This window comes from Diospyros lotus, chromosome 15 (genome assembly GCF_014633365.1).
Source record: "Diospyros lotus cultivar Yz01 chromosome 15, ASM1463336v1, whole genome shotgun sequence".
Classification (NCBI taxonomy): Eukaryota; Viridiplantae; Streptophyta; class Magnoliopsida; order Ericales; family Ebenaceae; genus Diospyros; species Diospyros lotus.
The window spans coordinates 2,345,923-2,362,069 of record NC_068352.1 but is presented as its reverse complement, the minus strand read 5'-3'; the positions used below and the strand labels follow the sequence as shown (position 1 = coordinate 2,362,069).

Below are 16,147 nucleotides of genomic sequence, written 5' to 3'. Positions count from 1 at the left end.
GATTTAAGAAGGAACGGTGTGTGATGCTATGATCTCATGTCTTCAAGGGTCTAATTAGGTCATAGGGATGGTTATTACCGGAGTGGGGTCTATGAAAGCTCCACTAGCTCTTCTGTGTGAGCTCACTTCGCTCGAGGAGCACTTACAGTTGAGTTGAGCATCTTAGACGCACTTATACTTCGTTAAGAGATTTAGAACTCATAAATAGGCCAGAAAAATGACGATATTGTTTTTTCATTGATCAAGAATATTCATTTTTGAAAAATATTATTATCATCTAATAAGAAATCTTTTAATTTTTTCAAACGGCCGATATCGAGATAAGTTGTGAGGTTTGAATTGGACCAAATAGACTCTTTGAAATGGAGAAAGGCAAGTGACTTCTCAAATTATTCGAGTGATTCCTTTTATCACTATACTTGTTTTACGTCTGAGACAACAACAACAATAATTTTATTTTATTCTCACATGTACCACAAACTAATAAAAGTGTTTTAAATTTAAAAATAAAATATAACAAATACATCTTATATTTAAATAAAATATATTTGCTACTCTTTATCCTTCACCTTATGACACATAATAGACAAATCTAAAAATATGAAACTGTCTAACAACTATAGGAGAAGTTTAATTTTTATTAGTCATGTTTGTGACATAATTTAAAGGATAATAAAACAATTACATAAAAATATACAACATATTTTTCATTTTAATCTTAAAGCCCTCTATAACATTTATGTATAGATTTGGTTTGACCTAATTTCGTTTGATTTGAATATAATTCAAATGCATTGATTATTTCATGAGATCATTGTGTTTGATCAATTGACCCTCTCTTTCGGTCAATGAAACTCCCGTATTTTAGAGTCTAAAAACAAATCATCTCCACAGTTATACATTATTTATTGTATTTTAACAATAATAACATAAATTAGAAATTATTTTTTAAATTTTCTAAAAATAAATACTACAACTTTTTAGACATAAAATGTTAGGATATCTTTATTTGTAATACTAACTTAAGAAATTAAAAATATTTACTAAAACTGGACGTGACTTTTAAAATTTATAACAAGCAATTGAATACCAAGTAAAATAATTTATTAGAAATTTAATTGATCTAACGTCTCCTCAAAAGGAGGCGTCACAATATATTAATTACAGTGGACAAAAATAACTGATTTGAGCAGTGAGTCAATTATAGAAAAAGACAATCATCGAATTCTGAAAACGAGGTACATAGAATCTCCAATGGTTCAGAAACCGGCTGGGATTCCCCCCTTCCTGGGGTCACTTACAGCCACAAGCCTTCCAAACTTGGAGCCTTCCCCATCTTCCAGAGCAATAAATTGGCAAATAGTCCCGCCAGCAAGGCCTTGTAGGACATGGCCCTTCTTTCGTAGGGCCTCTCTGGTTTTTGAAGGAAGCTCGAAGTGATCCCCCGTCACGGTAGTCCAATTCTCGTATTGCACCACATTCGGAATCAGCTGCATCATCATCCAACGCGTCAAGTTATCGTAAATGAAAATTGTGAAACTCGTCGAACAAACCTTAGTTCTATAACAACTAAAAAATTACTGGGGCCATAACACTCCATAACAGCACAATACACTGCTTGTATATGCTGAAAAATGAGTTAGAGATTTTAATTTGCAAAATTTGTAATAATTGTGATTTGAAATTCAAATTTAAATGTGATTGAATCATATCTATAAACATAAATCTTGTTCAATCGGTTCAGATTAGTCCTAAACTAAACTAGATCGGAGTTGAAATTGGTAAAATTGTTTGGACTACAGACCGGACTATCTAAGGGCGAGACCGAACCAGTTGGATCTTACTAAATCTATATGTATATACAACATGCTGCATTCAAAGCAATCGGCAATGCTATGTTGTCCACTGCCAGGCAACATAGCATTTGCCCGACAGTGAGGGGGTGCGGGCCCATGCACATGGAGCCCATGCAATATGCACTGCAGTATACAACTATTACAATACATATTGCTGTATTTTTATTAATACACAACTATTATAAATACAGTAATATAGATTGTTGTATAAATATATATACATAGTAATACTATATATAGTAATTTATTCAATTTTCGGTCCAAAATCAGGGCCAAACAGAGGATAGATTTTCTTAATTTTTAAGATCGAAGACCGAACTGACTTTATTTGGTCTTGGACTAGACCGAGTTTTTCGATATGGTCTGGTATTTGAATGCTCATACCAAATGTTATTGCGTTTATGTTTTGAGTATATGAAAAAAGATGAAAATTAAAAGCTAAAAAACAATTCAAGTTTTAAAAAATATTTTATAATTTTCAACACTAATTTTACAACTAAACATGTCATAATATTTTATATTTCAATAAATCATAACATTCATTTTTAAAAAATAAAAAAAGATGTTTTTTAATTTATAATATCAAGTTAAATTAAAAAAGAGAGAACATGCCTTAAAAAAAAGCCTGCAAAAAGGGGTGTTAATGGTTTGGGTACCGACCTGGTGATAGTATCTTGGAGCCATCACTGATGAGAGCGGATCCATTCCTCTGGCAAAGTAATTCAAAAACACCTCCGTAGTCCCAGCAATTATCATTGATCCACCACTTGCCCCTACTACACCTTTCAATTTTTCGCCCTGAAATGGATATAGACAAATGAATAAGCTTAGAGTAGCACACTCCCACTTTTAATTCAATCTCAATTTGCGTCCTAATTTACTCAAACTTGCAATCAAACTCCTGTATTGACGCAGTTGTGAACGCCATTTGCTAGACGTGAGACTTCTCGTTTTTTACTTTTTCTTTTGGCCAAACTCATAATTTTATCATATTTTTTTTTTTGTGTTCAATTGAATTTTTCATTGTTTTAATTACATTTCTAAATAATATATTTTTAAATAATTTAACTCTTGTACTTTGACCTTTTCTTCGTGTGACAACTTAAATTTTTTATTATTTCAATTATATTCTTGAACCATATATTTTTGAGCCAATTACACACTTTGTCAATGTATGATTCAATTGCTTTTTCGTTGTTTCAATTGCATTTTTAAGGTGTACAATTGATTCGAAAATAAATAATTTAAGAATGTAATCGAAACAACGAAAAATTTGAGTTGACACATAAATAAAACGTCAAAATATAGGGAGTTAAATTACTCAAAAATACATTATTTAGAAATATAATCAAAACAACAATAACGTCAAAGTATAGGGAATTAAATTACTCAAAAATGCATTGTTCATAAATGTAATCAAAACAACAAAAATTGTGCAAACACACAAAAAAATATATAAAAACACAAAAACAAAAATATGAGTTTTTCCATTTCTTTCTGGCTGAGATGAATGGGGATGGTGTAGGGATGCTTAGTGGAGACAGCGAGCCCACTGGACTGCTAGAAAGAGTCCATAGTTATTTCAGAAATCCCTATTTATACAAAGTGTGTTCATATTGTGTTTCAACTAATTATAAATATTTGGAAGTCAAACAAAATGGACAGATAGCAGTACTGTAGTTATGTTCTTTATACACTACAATAAGACCTTATTAAATATCTAAATGGGAAAAATTATCAGATAAAGAAATTTTTGTACAAAAAAGGTAATCCAATTTAGTGGGTTTTTTGTTTTTCAATGTAAAAATATAACAAAGTACGTCATTTTATATGTGAATTATATCTATAGAACTATTTATATCACATACAATTCACATGGTTGTGAAAAATATGATTCCCCCCCCCCCCCCCCCCAATAAGTCAATTAAGTTACATATCCCTTGTGCCTCTACAATTTCACCTAAATTGCACTTGACCACCCCTAATTTAATCAGATGTCACACTATGTGATTAGACGTGCCATTTTTTATCAAATTAAGACATGAATTAGGATTTTATTAAAACTGTAGGGATGTTGCAGAGTAATCTTTTAATCTTGTTCTAGTTGGGTATTGAAACTACTGCTAAGTACCAATCAACAGGGTTGAAGTCAAGACATCAAGTAAGGTTTGGCAATGAATTTTCACCTGTAAGACAATAGTGGGTGTCATGGAAGACATTGGCCTTTTGAATGGTCGGATGAAATTGGCCGGCGCTGGTGGTGGAACATTCGCAGAGCGGTTTACGGGGATGGAGAAGTCATCCATTTCATTGTTCAGCACGATCCCTGTGCTCGGTGATAAGAATTGAGCCCCAAAGTAGGAGTTGACGGTGTTGGTCATGGAAACGGCATTTCGTTCCTTATCCACAACGGAAATGTGACTGGTGCCGTGATCATTGATCAAGTTCCATCTGCTAAGAACCAAAATCGATAACTAAATGCATAAACGATGATGAATACAGAGTAGATTGATTGCGATTCGACGCGAAGTGATTGCCAATTACCTTCCACCATAATGAGAGGGATCAAAAGTCATATTATCGTATATTGTTTTCTGTAATTCAGCTGCAAATTTGGGAGAGAGCATGTCGGAAAGAACTTCCGTGACGTTTACGAAATCAGGATCGCCAAGACTCATCCTCACAGCAAACGCATGCTTCAGAGCTTCAATTTCTCGATGAACAGCTAGGGCCTCGGATTTCGAATCGCTGCGAGGAAATCCGTAGCGAGCAAGAATATTCAGTATCTGCAGCATCCCCGGGAAATAACGACTAGAATAAGAAACGATTCATGTTGTTTCTCTGCGATTCGCATCAAAACTCTAGATCTATGAAATTTAAAGGCGATTTTCGCTGCATAGAGAGAAGGCAGTTGATAGTTGATATACGTACAAGCGCCATTGCAGCACCTCCGGCCGATGGAGGAGGCATGCCGAATATCTGGAGCCCTAAACGATCTTCCCAAATGCGTATAGGCTTTCTGATTTTAACTCGATAGCTCTGCAAGTCCTTCATCGTCAGAATCCCTCCGGCCTTGCGGACGTCTCTGACTAACTTCAATCCAATCGATCCATTGTAGAAGGATTTGAACCCAGTTTTCGCGATTTCCCTGAGCGTCTTCGCCAGATTTTTGTTCCGGCAGATGTCGCCGATGCGCAAGAGAGCTCCGTCCGATGGTGACGTGAAAATGCTGCGAAGTCCCTCATCCGCCTTGATTCCTGATTCGGTTCTAGACATTTGCATGTGGAGATAGGGAGAAATCTTGAATCCCTTGCGGGCGAGTTCCTCGGCTGGCCTCACAAGCCGTTTCCATGGAAGCTTTCCCAGCTGTCTCCACGCCTCGTACAGGCCTGCAACTTCACCGGGAACTGCTATCGACAGGGGGCCACTGGCTTTCCGACTTGCATTTCCCGCGTACATATTCTACAATTAAAACATTTTTTAAATATATGAAATTAAAATCCAATATAATATTTTTGTAATCAATTTAAAATTAAATGAGTTTAGCTAGACATGTTGGCCAAATTCATATTTTTGTTCTTATATTTTTAGAATTTTTTATATAATTATTTAAAATTTTCATTATTTCAATTATACTCATAACAATACATTTTTGAGTAATTTAACTTTTTTATTTTAATTTTTTTGTTATGACAATTTAAAATTTTTATTATTTCGATTATACCCTTAGATCGTGTATTTTTAAACTATTTGTACACCTAAAAAATATAATTAAAACATCAAAAAATGTAATTAAACCATGAATTGACGAGGTGTGTAATTAACTAAAAAATGCATGATCTACGAGATGTAATCGAAATAATAAAAAAATTGAGTTATCACACAAAAAAAATATTAAAGTATAAGAGTTAAATTACTTGAAAATGCATTATCTAGGGTTATAATCGAAACAATGAAAAATTTAAATAATCACAAGAAAAAAGGTAAAAGTACAAAAGTTAAATTATGGGTTTATCCAAATATGTTACTTATTTTATGCTTTATTTATATAGTAAAATGCTATTGGTATTCCTTGAATTATACAATATAGCTAAAATGACAAAAATACCCTTACTCATCTTACAAAATTGCAAAGCCTTTCCCTTTTCTTCCTCTATCTCCCATTACCCAGCGACACCATGGCCATCTACTATTTCCTCTCCCATCCCTTCTCATGGCCGTCTTTAGCAACCACTTGGAGTCTTCATCCTCTTGTCACCTTGCCTCTAACGCTTCAATTGCCATTGCATCCTCAATAATGATTAGCGCTTGGTGACGAGAGGATGGCAGTGCCGAGCAGTTGCTAAAAGCAGCCATGGGAAAGGTGGATAAAAAATATAGCAAGCGGCCATGGGTCGCTTTGCAGAGAGTGAATGGATATTTTCATTATTTTAGCATGTGTGTGTAGCTTTTTTTGTAACCCAAAAATACAAGTAGCGCAATTGTTTTGTCATCATCATGGGATGTGCTAATTAGAAAAAGTTTGAGAAGTTTTAAGCTCAATTTAGGTTTAGTAAGTTTTAATATTTAATACTTAATCTATAGTATTTAATATTTATTACATCAACTAAGATGTGATATCTAAATTGTTACTTGGTGAGTACAAAAATTTATTGGGTTTTCCAATTATTATTTATATTAACTAGTATGGTATGATGCACAAAAATCTTTAGAGGGTGTCATTGAAAATATTTTTTTATCGAAACATGGAAAAATAACCCCAAAAAAACCTTTTTTGACTATTTATGTAATTTTAAAAACGTTTCGAAACCATTTCGTAACATTAGAAAAATAGAAAAAAATATGTTTTCAATTTGAAATATATTTTGTCAAATCATATAAATTCATGTATCAAATTCTAACATTGTCTTTGAATTTATAGGTGAATTGAGTTAAGTTGGGATCTGAACACTCTAAGTAGGTGTTTGGTAAACCAAAAAACAACCAAAATAGGTTGAGTTAGGTGAGTTGTGTTGGCTTAAATTCAATTTCCACAAATTACTACGATTGAGTTTTAAAGCATAAAATAAAAAAAAAAAATTTAATACACAATTTTATCTTTATACAATAACTTTCTCAACTTTACATATAAAATATTCATGATTAACTTTATCATAGCTTGTATGAAAACGAAAATAGAAAATAGGTGCAATATGAAACGAAAACGAAAAACGATACTTTTCAAAAAGTAGAAAATGAAAATGCTAGAAAATGCTTAAATAAAAAAAATATAGAGGTCTTTTTATAAATATAATTTTTAATATATAAAATTATAAAAAATAATTATTTAATAAAAAATAAACATAAATTCTATCATGCATTCAAACAAACATAAACATAAGTTTTATCATCCATGAACCTTGACTTTCTAATTAAAAATAAATTATAAATTTAAAAAAAATAAAATAATCAAACATAATACAAATAATAAATTTAAACATTTACTGACTTTTAAAAACAAAAATTCTATATATAACCTCTTTATGGATGGAAACACATTTTTAATATTTTTTAATATTATGAAATAATCCTAAAATATTTTTAAAATTATAGAAATGGCATAGAAATGTTTTTTGGCTTTTTTTGACATTTTGAAAATGAAAATATTTTTGAAACGTTAAAACGACACCCCTAATTTAGCCCAAACATGCATGTATAAGCGTTACATAAATTTCTTTTTTTTTTTTTTTTATTTCAGCAAGAAAATTTTCATTTTTTTCATCCAAAAATTTAGCATACAAGAGAAACACCTTAATAATGAAAAATGATTTTTGTGTAAAAATATTTTCTATATGAAAATTAATTTCTAACAATAAAATGTTTTACTTTAAAATAAACTGAGCCCAAATGACAATTAATAACCCTTTTAATAAAAAGATAATATTTTGCTATTCATATTATCCCAAATTGGGAAAACAAATCAATTAAAATTTTAGATAGAAATCAATAAAAATAATCTTATAAAAATATTAATCTAGCTTAATACATATGAGAGTCATTGAACTATTAAAAAATGTGACACCTTAGACAAAATTTACGGTGACACCTAAGACAAAATTTATATTACATTTCAGATTAATTTTTTTAAACTGAATATATAAGAGGTTCCTAGAGTACTAAAAATGTGATATTTAACCTCTCAGTTAAAATTTTAACATATTCCTTCTTTCAATCATTTGATTTCTTTTCCTTTAGTCCTTCAATTAATTGAGGGTTAAGGTTGAATTAAGGTGATGAGTAAAAAGAAACTTCTATAATATATAAAATTAATTCTATCAAAAAAATTAATCGAAAGTGTAGCAAAAATTTTGTTACTCTTAACTATAGATCAGTTAATCGAAGGACTAAAGGGAAGGAAAACAAATGATCAAAAGATAAAATATAACAAAATTTTAATTGAGAAACTAAAAATCATATTTTTTGATAGTTGAGGTACAGTTTCATGTATATGAAGCTTTATTATTATTATTATTATTATTAGTACAGCAGACTTCCAACAATTTCTATTCCATGGCCTCTCCAAACAGTGATAATTAGATGCATATCGGCCGCTGTTAGCAGTGCGTACCTGAGAAGCTAGGGTTGGAGCAGTTTCTCTCATGTCAAAAGCTTGAACTCTGCCGCCGCCGGCCATCCGAACGAGCATGAAAGCACCGCCGCCGATGCCGCTTGAAGCTGCGCTAACGACTCCCAAGCAGAAGGCGGCAGCCACCGCCGCATCCACGGCATTGCCTCCTTCGCGGAGAACGTCTCTCCCGATTCGAGAACACCGGCCGTCGTCGGCCGCGACCGCGCCATGACGTGCCGCGATTACCTCCCGCCGCCTAGATCCCGACGTCGCCGGGACATCCCTCGCCGCGGCGGATCCAGAAAACAACGACAGCAAAACCAGCTGCAGAATCGCAACGCTTGCAACTATACAGAATTCAATCAACAGCTTTGTTCAAATGCTAAAGAAACTGCACTTTGCAAAAGGAGTGAGGTTAGTTAATCAAACTTACAACGATTTGAACTGCTCTTTGACATTTTAAGCTTCCAGCGTTATCAGATTTCAACACAGAGGCCTAGAGATTATTGCCTATATATATAACCTGCAATATTGACTAGAATTTTCATATATTCTGCGGATAATCTTCAACGCAGAGGGCTAGAGATTATTGCCTATATAACCTGCAATATTGACTAGAATTTTCATCTATTCTGGGGTCCTGGGGATAATCTTGACTGGTCGTATGCCATGGTTGAAGCAAAGACAGTCATCATACGATCAAGTCAAATCTCGAAACCGGGTCAAGTGATCAAAAATCGTAATGCATTCGGCTTACCTAACAGATGAAGCTACTGGACGCTTGATCTACAAGCAAGAAAGAGATGATAAATGGGCAAAGAGCAAAACATGTGATAAGCGTACAAAGAGACACGACGACGGAACATGAGAGCGTCCTGTTTCAATGCGTTGGATTGATGACACCAAACGAGTAGCCCGTTTATGACGGGCCCACTCACGGCATCTTCTACCTTACGCATTCGCGTGGCCGGTTGTTGCCGGCGATGCCAAGGGACCATTTCTTTAATTATTTCTAGAACAAATTCACTTTATACATGTGCGCGCTCGCGCGTGTATATGTACCTTTAGAGGTGATATATATATATAGCTTTGTGACGGCGATTAAATCGCATTATTAATCGATGTTTAAATCCTGTCCTTGTTATGATTAGGTAACGCTCATGGATGGCATTTGTGGATAGCTGATAACACTACTATTTGGGTCTCTTTGGTTAAAGTTTGGCTGGATCTTGATGAGGTATTATTTCGGGTATCTATAGATGTGGATAGAATTAATGTAATAGTGTTACGGATGGGTTTGAGAATCAAATTGAACTAATTACTTTTTTTTTTCAGTAAATTTCACAAATTATTCATGAAATTTGTTTAAATTATTCTAACTACTCATGTATATTCTAAAATGGCATAAACTTTTCTTATTATTAACTAAGTATGGAAATTAATTATTTTACCCTTATATTTAAACAATTCCTTCTTCTTTTCTCTTTTTTCTCTTACTCACCTCTTTATCCCTCTATCTTCTCTTTTTCCTCTTTTTGGACAACTCATCAGCTTCTCCAGTCCTCATCTTTAATGACTTTTTGACAGTTTTAATTAGGTCATATCTTTCTCTCTTTATATGAAGATTAATTTTGCAAAACAATTTAAATCGACCATAACACCTAGGTGCCATTTTACAAGGAAATCGAGCTCCAAAATCAAACCATGCTAACTTTAATGGTGAGTTATCAATAGTGGATACGACAATTTGATAAATTGTTAACGGTAGCTTTCAGGTAAGTTTTTGTTCTCTAATGATCGATTTCGCGATCTATTGACTTCCACCAAAAACCCATCACCTGCAATAGCTCGTTTCTTATCATCGACGATTGGGTTCTATGGTCGGGCATAGTGGCCGATGAATTTATTCAGAGAAACCTATTGCCGACAACTCCTAATCTCTGGCAATGGGTTCTTGGAGAATTTATTGTAATTTTTTATTTTATTTTTTTCTCTTTACATAATTATAATGGGATATTTTTAGAGGGTTATTTTTGAGAATTTGTATAAAAATAACAATAATTCCTTAATAATAAGGAGTTTAATGTTACATGGTTTAAAAGCAATGGAGGAGATTGGTGACATTTTAGAAAATATAGGGGTGGTCGGGGTAATTTAAGCAAACCCCATGGGTGATATGCCAAATTTACACTCTTTTTATAGATTGGTTTGATCATGAATCTAAATTTTTAGACCTAATCAAGATCGATTTAGTTTTACATTCAACATTTTAGGTCCATAGACCTAACCCAACTCGATCTATGCATGCATAAAAAATTAAAATATAATGTCTAACATGCATACAGCTACTAATTGCTTAGATCGTATTAAGTTAGCATGTAATTTGACATATTTTTAGTTATATTGCAATTTGAATGTCTCATAAGTTCATATGAGGTAAATATGGTGTTGGTGTTGCAGGCAAAATTTAATTAAAAGGTTAAAAAAAAACATAAAAGCTCAAAATAATATTTTGAGCTAAAAATATATAAATTTTCCTATATTAAAGGGTCTCATGCAACACAGAAATTGAATAACTCCGGCAAATCCTTCTGAGAGTTCCATAAAAGACATAGATATTATCCTTTCAAGAATTTTAATAAAACCTTGGTACATAATGAATAAATATTATTTATTAAAAATCTTAATTCTAATAAGATATTAGGATATTGAAATAAATATTATCTATAAAAATCTTAAACCAATAAGATTTAGGTTTGTCTCGTTTTTCTCTATAAATAACAAACTTTTATTCTAAAAAATGTATGGTTTTGATATTGGTAAAAAATTTATTTTACAATTTTTAATATTCTCAATGTTTAATTTAAGTATCATAGTGTTTACGCCAGAATTTTCCTACACGCCTTGTTATTATTTTTCTTTCTTGTAATCTCAAACAATATTAAGTCTTGGGGTAAAAGTTTCAAAACAACATTAAGTCTCGGGATGAAAAGGTCTCCGATCAACGACAAATTTAAATGGCTTAACGATGACGTTTTTACCTTATAAATTTATTGTTATATTTGAGTGAAAATAAATAAAAATATTAAATTTAAATATTCTGTTCATATTTTATATAGAAAAGTTTTACAAAAATACCACTGCCCTTCTATTTGAAGGCATTGGGCATTAATGGCCTCCAAATTAGATATATGGAGACGTTTAAGGTCGGTGAAGCACAGCTGGCTTGCACTGCACTGTGTCAGGGAGACATCATGCGTTGCCTTGTAATCGTCAATTCTTTTATTGATTGTCAACTTGAAGCCTTCAATTATGGAAGTTTCCCAACCTTAGGATGTGCTTTTTAACTTCGAAACAATCATTTCTAAAAGAAAAGATGTGTGAATTTTATAATAATTTTATTTAAAATTAATAATAATAATTTATAATACTCTTATTATTAATTTTATTAGTTTATGAGTGTTATTTATGAAATTTATTTATAAATATAATATTTTTATTCGGGTATAAGTGAGATAAAATTTACTAAATTTCTCTAAAATTTATAATTTTTGACATTTAACTCTCGTTATTTTATTTTCAATAAAAAATTATTTTTGACATTACGTTTTTAGTAAAAATAAAATTCTATTTACATGTCAAAAAAAATCATAATATCTCAATTAATATTATAATTACACATAATTCTATTAATATAAATCAATTAAGATTAAATATATCACACTTTCCCTTATCCTTAAGTAGAAGAACTTGACCCTAATTGATTATTTAAAAAGAAAAAATAAAAAAATAAGTGTAGGAAAGTAAACTAGCCGTCACTGCTTTCCGCGACTTTTTTCTCTCTTTAAGTCATCAATTTTGGCATCATTTTCTTGCAAGTTTGGTAGTTTTATTTTTAATTAATTTGTAATAATAGATTTGTGTATAATTATTTATGATTAATTGGGACATGATTGACGTTGTTGAAATATAAAAATAAATTTAGAATTATAAAAAAATGTTCATTTTCAATTTTTAATTCCTAAGAAATCTATAAAACGAAAGATGATTAGGAGAAGAAGATGTCTTTCACAATGTCTCTTTCATGTTTAATTTACTCTTAAATAAAAAAAAAAGAATTTAGATAACTTGAGTATGAATTTTTGCATATTTCGATCAAAATGACAACTTCTAATTTATCGAGACATTCATATTTTTTGAAATTATTTATTCATAATCTTTAGATAAAGGCGTGAAAGTGAATTAATATATTTTTGATGAATCATAATTGAAAAAAAATTCTGAAGACTATATGTCTAAGACCCAATAATTTGTTTCAAATGGTAAAATCGCTCACCCCAAGCGCCCCTCACCCTGGTCCGACAGGAATGTGAGAGGAGGTTAATTATGGTGACTCAGCCAATTAACAACAGCTAGAGCAGTGCACACTGTGCACAAGGAGTTCTCTCATTTAAGAGATTGCTCCCACACTGTCACTGGTAAGACTTGATCCTGAGTCATTTATTCTAACTTTACTGTTGCTGACCAACTGAGCTGCCTATGCGCGCGTCTAACACCCAATAATTACTTTATGAGAAAGATGTCCAAGGCCTTCCTCGTTAAGCCTCTTCCCTTCTTTTGGTCACAACAAAGATATTCACAACAAAGATATTCAAAGTACCTATAAATTTGAAAAGAATCGTTTAGCATGTGCTATGAGTTGACAGAAAGGAACCTTAGTAAATAAAATATCTTTTTAGTACACATGTTATGCCATTTAATAGTAAAATGTGTTTTTATACCAAAAAAAAAAAATTATTTTTTGTTATGAAAAAGAACTACCCAAATGAAAATTTGGGTGTGGAGATGAAATAGAAATAAAAAATATTATCAAATTAATTAAAATTATTCTTACAAGATTATTGGCCAAGATTATGTTGGTTAAATCGAAATAATTGAATCAAATTAGTCATGATTATCGGTTTAGTTCAATTCAAGATCTAGGCTAATTCAATTTAATTTTCAAGTTTGAGTGTTTTGCTTAATTCAGTTTGATTTTCGTATTGAAAAAAATCGAAATGCTAAAAACGGCATTACATTTCAATCTTTTTTTTTTTTTTTGAATTTTTTATAGTTTTTTGATTTTTTAGTTTGTTCGATTTGAACATTTATTCACTCGATTCGGTTCGATTTTTGGAACAAATTCAATATATTTTGTTTGAGTAATTTGATCGATTCAATTATCCTTACCCAAATTAATGTTTGTCTAATTTAATCTTTTTATCAAGTAAAGGAGATTTATAAAAAGCTGTGCTTTTTTGAACAACAAAAAAAAGTTACTCTGTATTCCTAGTTCAAAAGGTGAAATCGCTCACCCTAGGTGCCCCCACATCTCGGCCCGACAGAATGTGAAGGGGTTAATCATGGTGACCCAACCAGACGTAGTGGCTAGACCCGAGCTCGCTGCGCACAAGGAGCCTCCCTCTTTGGAGAAAACTCTCATATTGTCGCTGACGAGACTTGATCCTCAATCTTGATCCAAGATTTACTAGGAGAGACACTTTGTGCCCTTTTCTTATCCGTTTAACCAACGGAGCTGTCCATGCAGGCAGTTACCCTGTATTCCTATTCCCCTTTGGTGGGCTCTTGAAGCTCCATAAAGTGCATTCAAAGTTGAGGAGCTAGATTCTATCTAATGGGAACCATGTGGCTTTCTTTTAATGTACCTTTGCTTGGATTTCAAGCTTGATTCGGACAACTAGAAGCAATGTCTTTTTAACAATTTTCTTTTTATACACACTTTATATTAATATTTTATATATTTATATAGACATCATACGTAATGTAAAATTACTTTATATTAATATTGTCAAATTCTATTAACAATGGTGTGACATATATTAATATAATTTTTAAAATTACTTCATTGTGAAATTTAATTAATTTTAATATCAAATAATTTTTAAATTTATATTAACACATGACACGTTTACTTTTGTTAATAGAAATTGACAAAAAGCAACCAAAAAAAAAAAAACTAAATTTTAACAAATATCAGACTATAACGCCATGATGACGAGAATTAAGGTGGAGTAATTAATTTATTATAGATGTTAAGAAATCTCCTATGAAATAAATCACACAATTACAATTTCGACAATACCAACGATTTACAATCGAAAACAGAATCGATGAAACGAAATATAAAGTGCACACACAAAACAATATAAACAAAATCAAAGAACACCGTATGCATATGTTCGAATTAAAAAATTCTACTCTCGGCAGGGATTTCGCCCCTAGTCAATCTATTATAATATATATAAGCAACGGATTTATATAATACATACACAAAATCATCACGGACACTCACAAATCAGAAACCAAACCAAAACAAAACAACCATACATAATATAATGCTCCAAATCCCCGAGTAACTCAGCACTCTCAACCTTACCAATCTCTCTCACAAAGAAAAATCCCAAGTGATGCGCACTTACCGTGAGAACAGAGATCAAAAACGCCTTGCGATTCTTCGTTCGTTTTGATCGTTGATTGTCGATTGAGCTTTGCATGTGCACGTTTCCTCTTCTCCAATATGTTCTTGCTCCCTGACTTAGGGTTTTTGTTTGTGTGTTGATGTGCAAGAGAAAAGTCGTGCCTTTTTTTTTATTTTCCCTAATCTCCTCCATATATATATATGCAGGACAATGATATGAATTGAATAAATGGGTTTAAAACAATAAGCTTGAGTTTGGGCTTATTGGATTACAGACACCAACGGCTCAACCCAGCTTAATTATACACAACCCAAATAACAAATCCACATGAAAATAAAATTAAGGTCACATGAAATAGACATGAAATGAAATCCAAACTAACTATTAACATATATCAATTATTTTGAATCATATATTAAAGAGTAAAAAAATTAAGAAATAATAATTTAATTTACACTAAAATACTAGTTTTATTTCTCATGAGAGCTTTTTTAAGAGCAAAGCTATATAGACGCAATTAGACGCCTTTAAATCAAAATAGGCAATTCCTAAACGAGTCCAAGAATAGTATTTTTTTAAAGAAAATTACATAAACCCTTATTTCTTGTCTCTCTTTCCCAGCCCTTACGATTTGCCATTTCTGGTTGGAGAGATAAAATTGTTGATTTATTCATTCAACTATTCTTATTTCTCTTAAATAACCACTGAATTATCTCAATTTCATGTAATTTAAGTATATATATAATTGTTTCAGAAATTCCTGTAAAAATGAAAAATACCCTTTCTTTAAATACAATTTGAACTATTATTTTACGTAATTAAAAATAACTAATTAGACTTACGACGAAAGCTAGAAATCGATTTTAAATACAATTTGAACTATTATTTTACGTAATTAGAAATAACTAATTAGACTTATGACAAAAGCTAGAAATCGATTTTCATGTGTTTTCAAAGATGATATTTTATGTTAAATAAAATCAAAAAAATACTTTCTTCCCAATACCATTTTGTTTTTGTTTTCTCTCAATGACTACTTTGAAAACAAAGGGTATGCATTCAAAGCGCGAGGGGTAGAGTTTGTAATTATTCAACTCCAAAAACTATTAAATTAGTTAATTACACATCAACCACCAAATAAACAAAACCAAGGACTTTTGTGACTCTTGCTTCAAAAGGTTTGAAGATTGGATGATGAAAAGATG

At 31.6% G+C, this 16,147-nt stretch overlaps 1 protein-coding gene across 3 annotated transcripts; it reads right to left on the bottom strand.

Moving 5' to 3' along the window:
• Positions 1 to 1,082: 1,082 nt before the first annotated feature.
• Positions 1,083 to 9,378, bottom strand: LOC127791334 (glutathione hydrolase 1-like). 3 transcript variants are annotated; one of them, XM_052321135.1, is made up of 8 exons: positions 9,221 to 9,378; positions 8,897 to 8,986; positions 8,464 to 8,810; positions 4,788 to 5,318; positions 4,401 to 4,642; positions 4,043 to 4,307; positions 2,517 to 2,654; positions 1,083 to 1,490 (listed from the first exon to the last, which is right to left on the bottom strand). In XM_052321135.1, the coding sequence occupies exons 2-8, from the start codon at positions 8,919 to 8,921 to the stop codon at positions 1,260 to 1,262; spliced, it is 1,779 nt and encodes a 592-aa protein (XP_052177095.1). In that variant the 5' UTR covers positions 8,922 to 8,986; positions 9,221 to 9,378; the 3' UTR covers positions 1,083 to 1,259. The 3 variants fall into 3 exon arrangements, with proteins under 3 accessions (XP_052177095.1, XP_052177096.1, XP_052177094.1); XM_052321136.1 differs by having other exon boundaries at positions 9,066 to 9,357; XM_052321134.1 differs by having other exon boundaries at positions 8,897 to 9,357.
• Between the last annotated feature and the right edge of the window lie 6,769 nt (positions 9,379 to 16,147).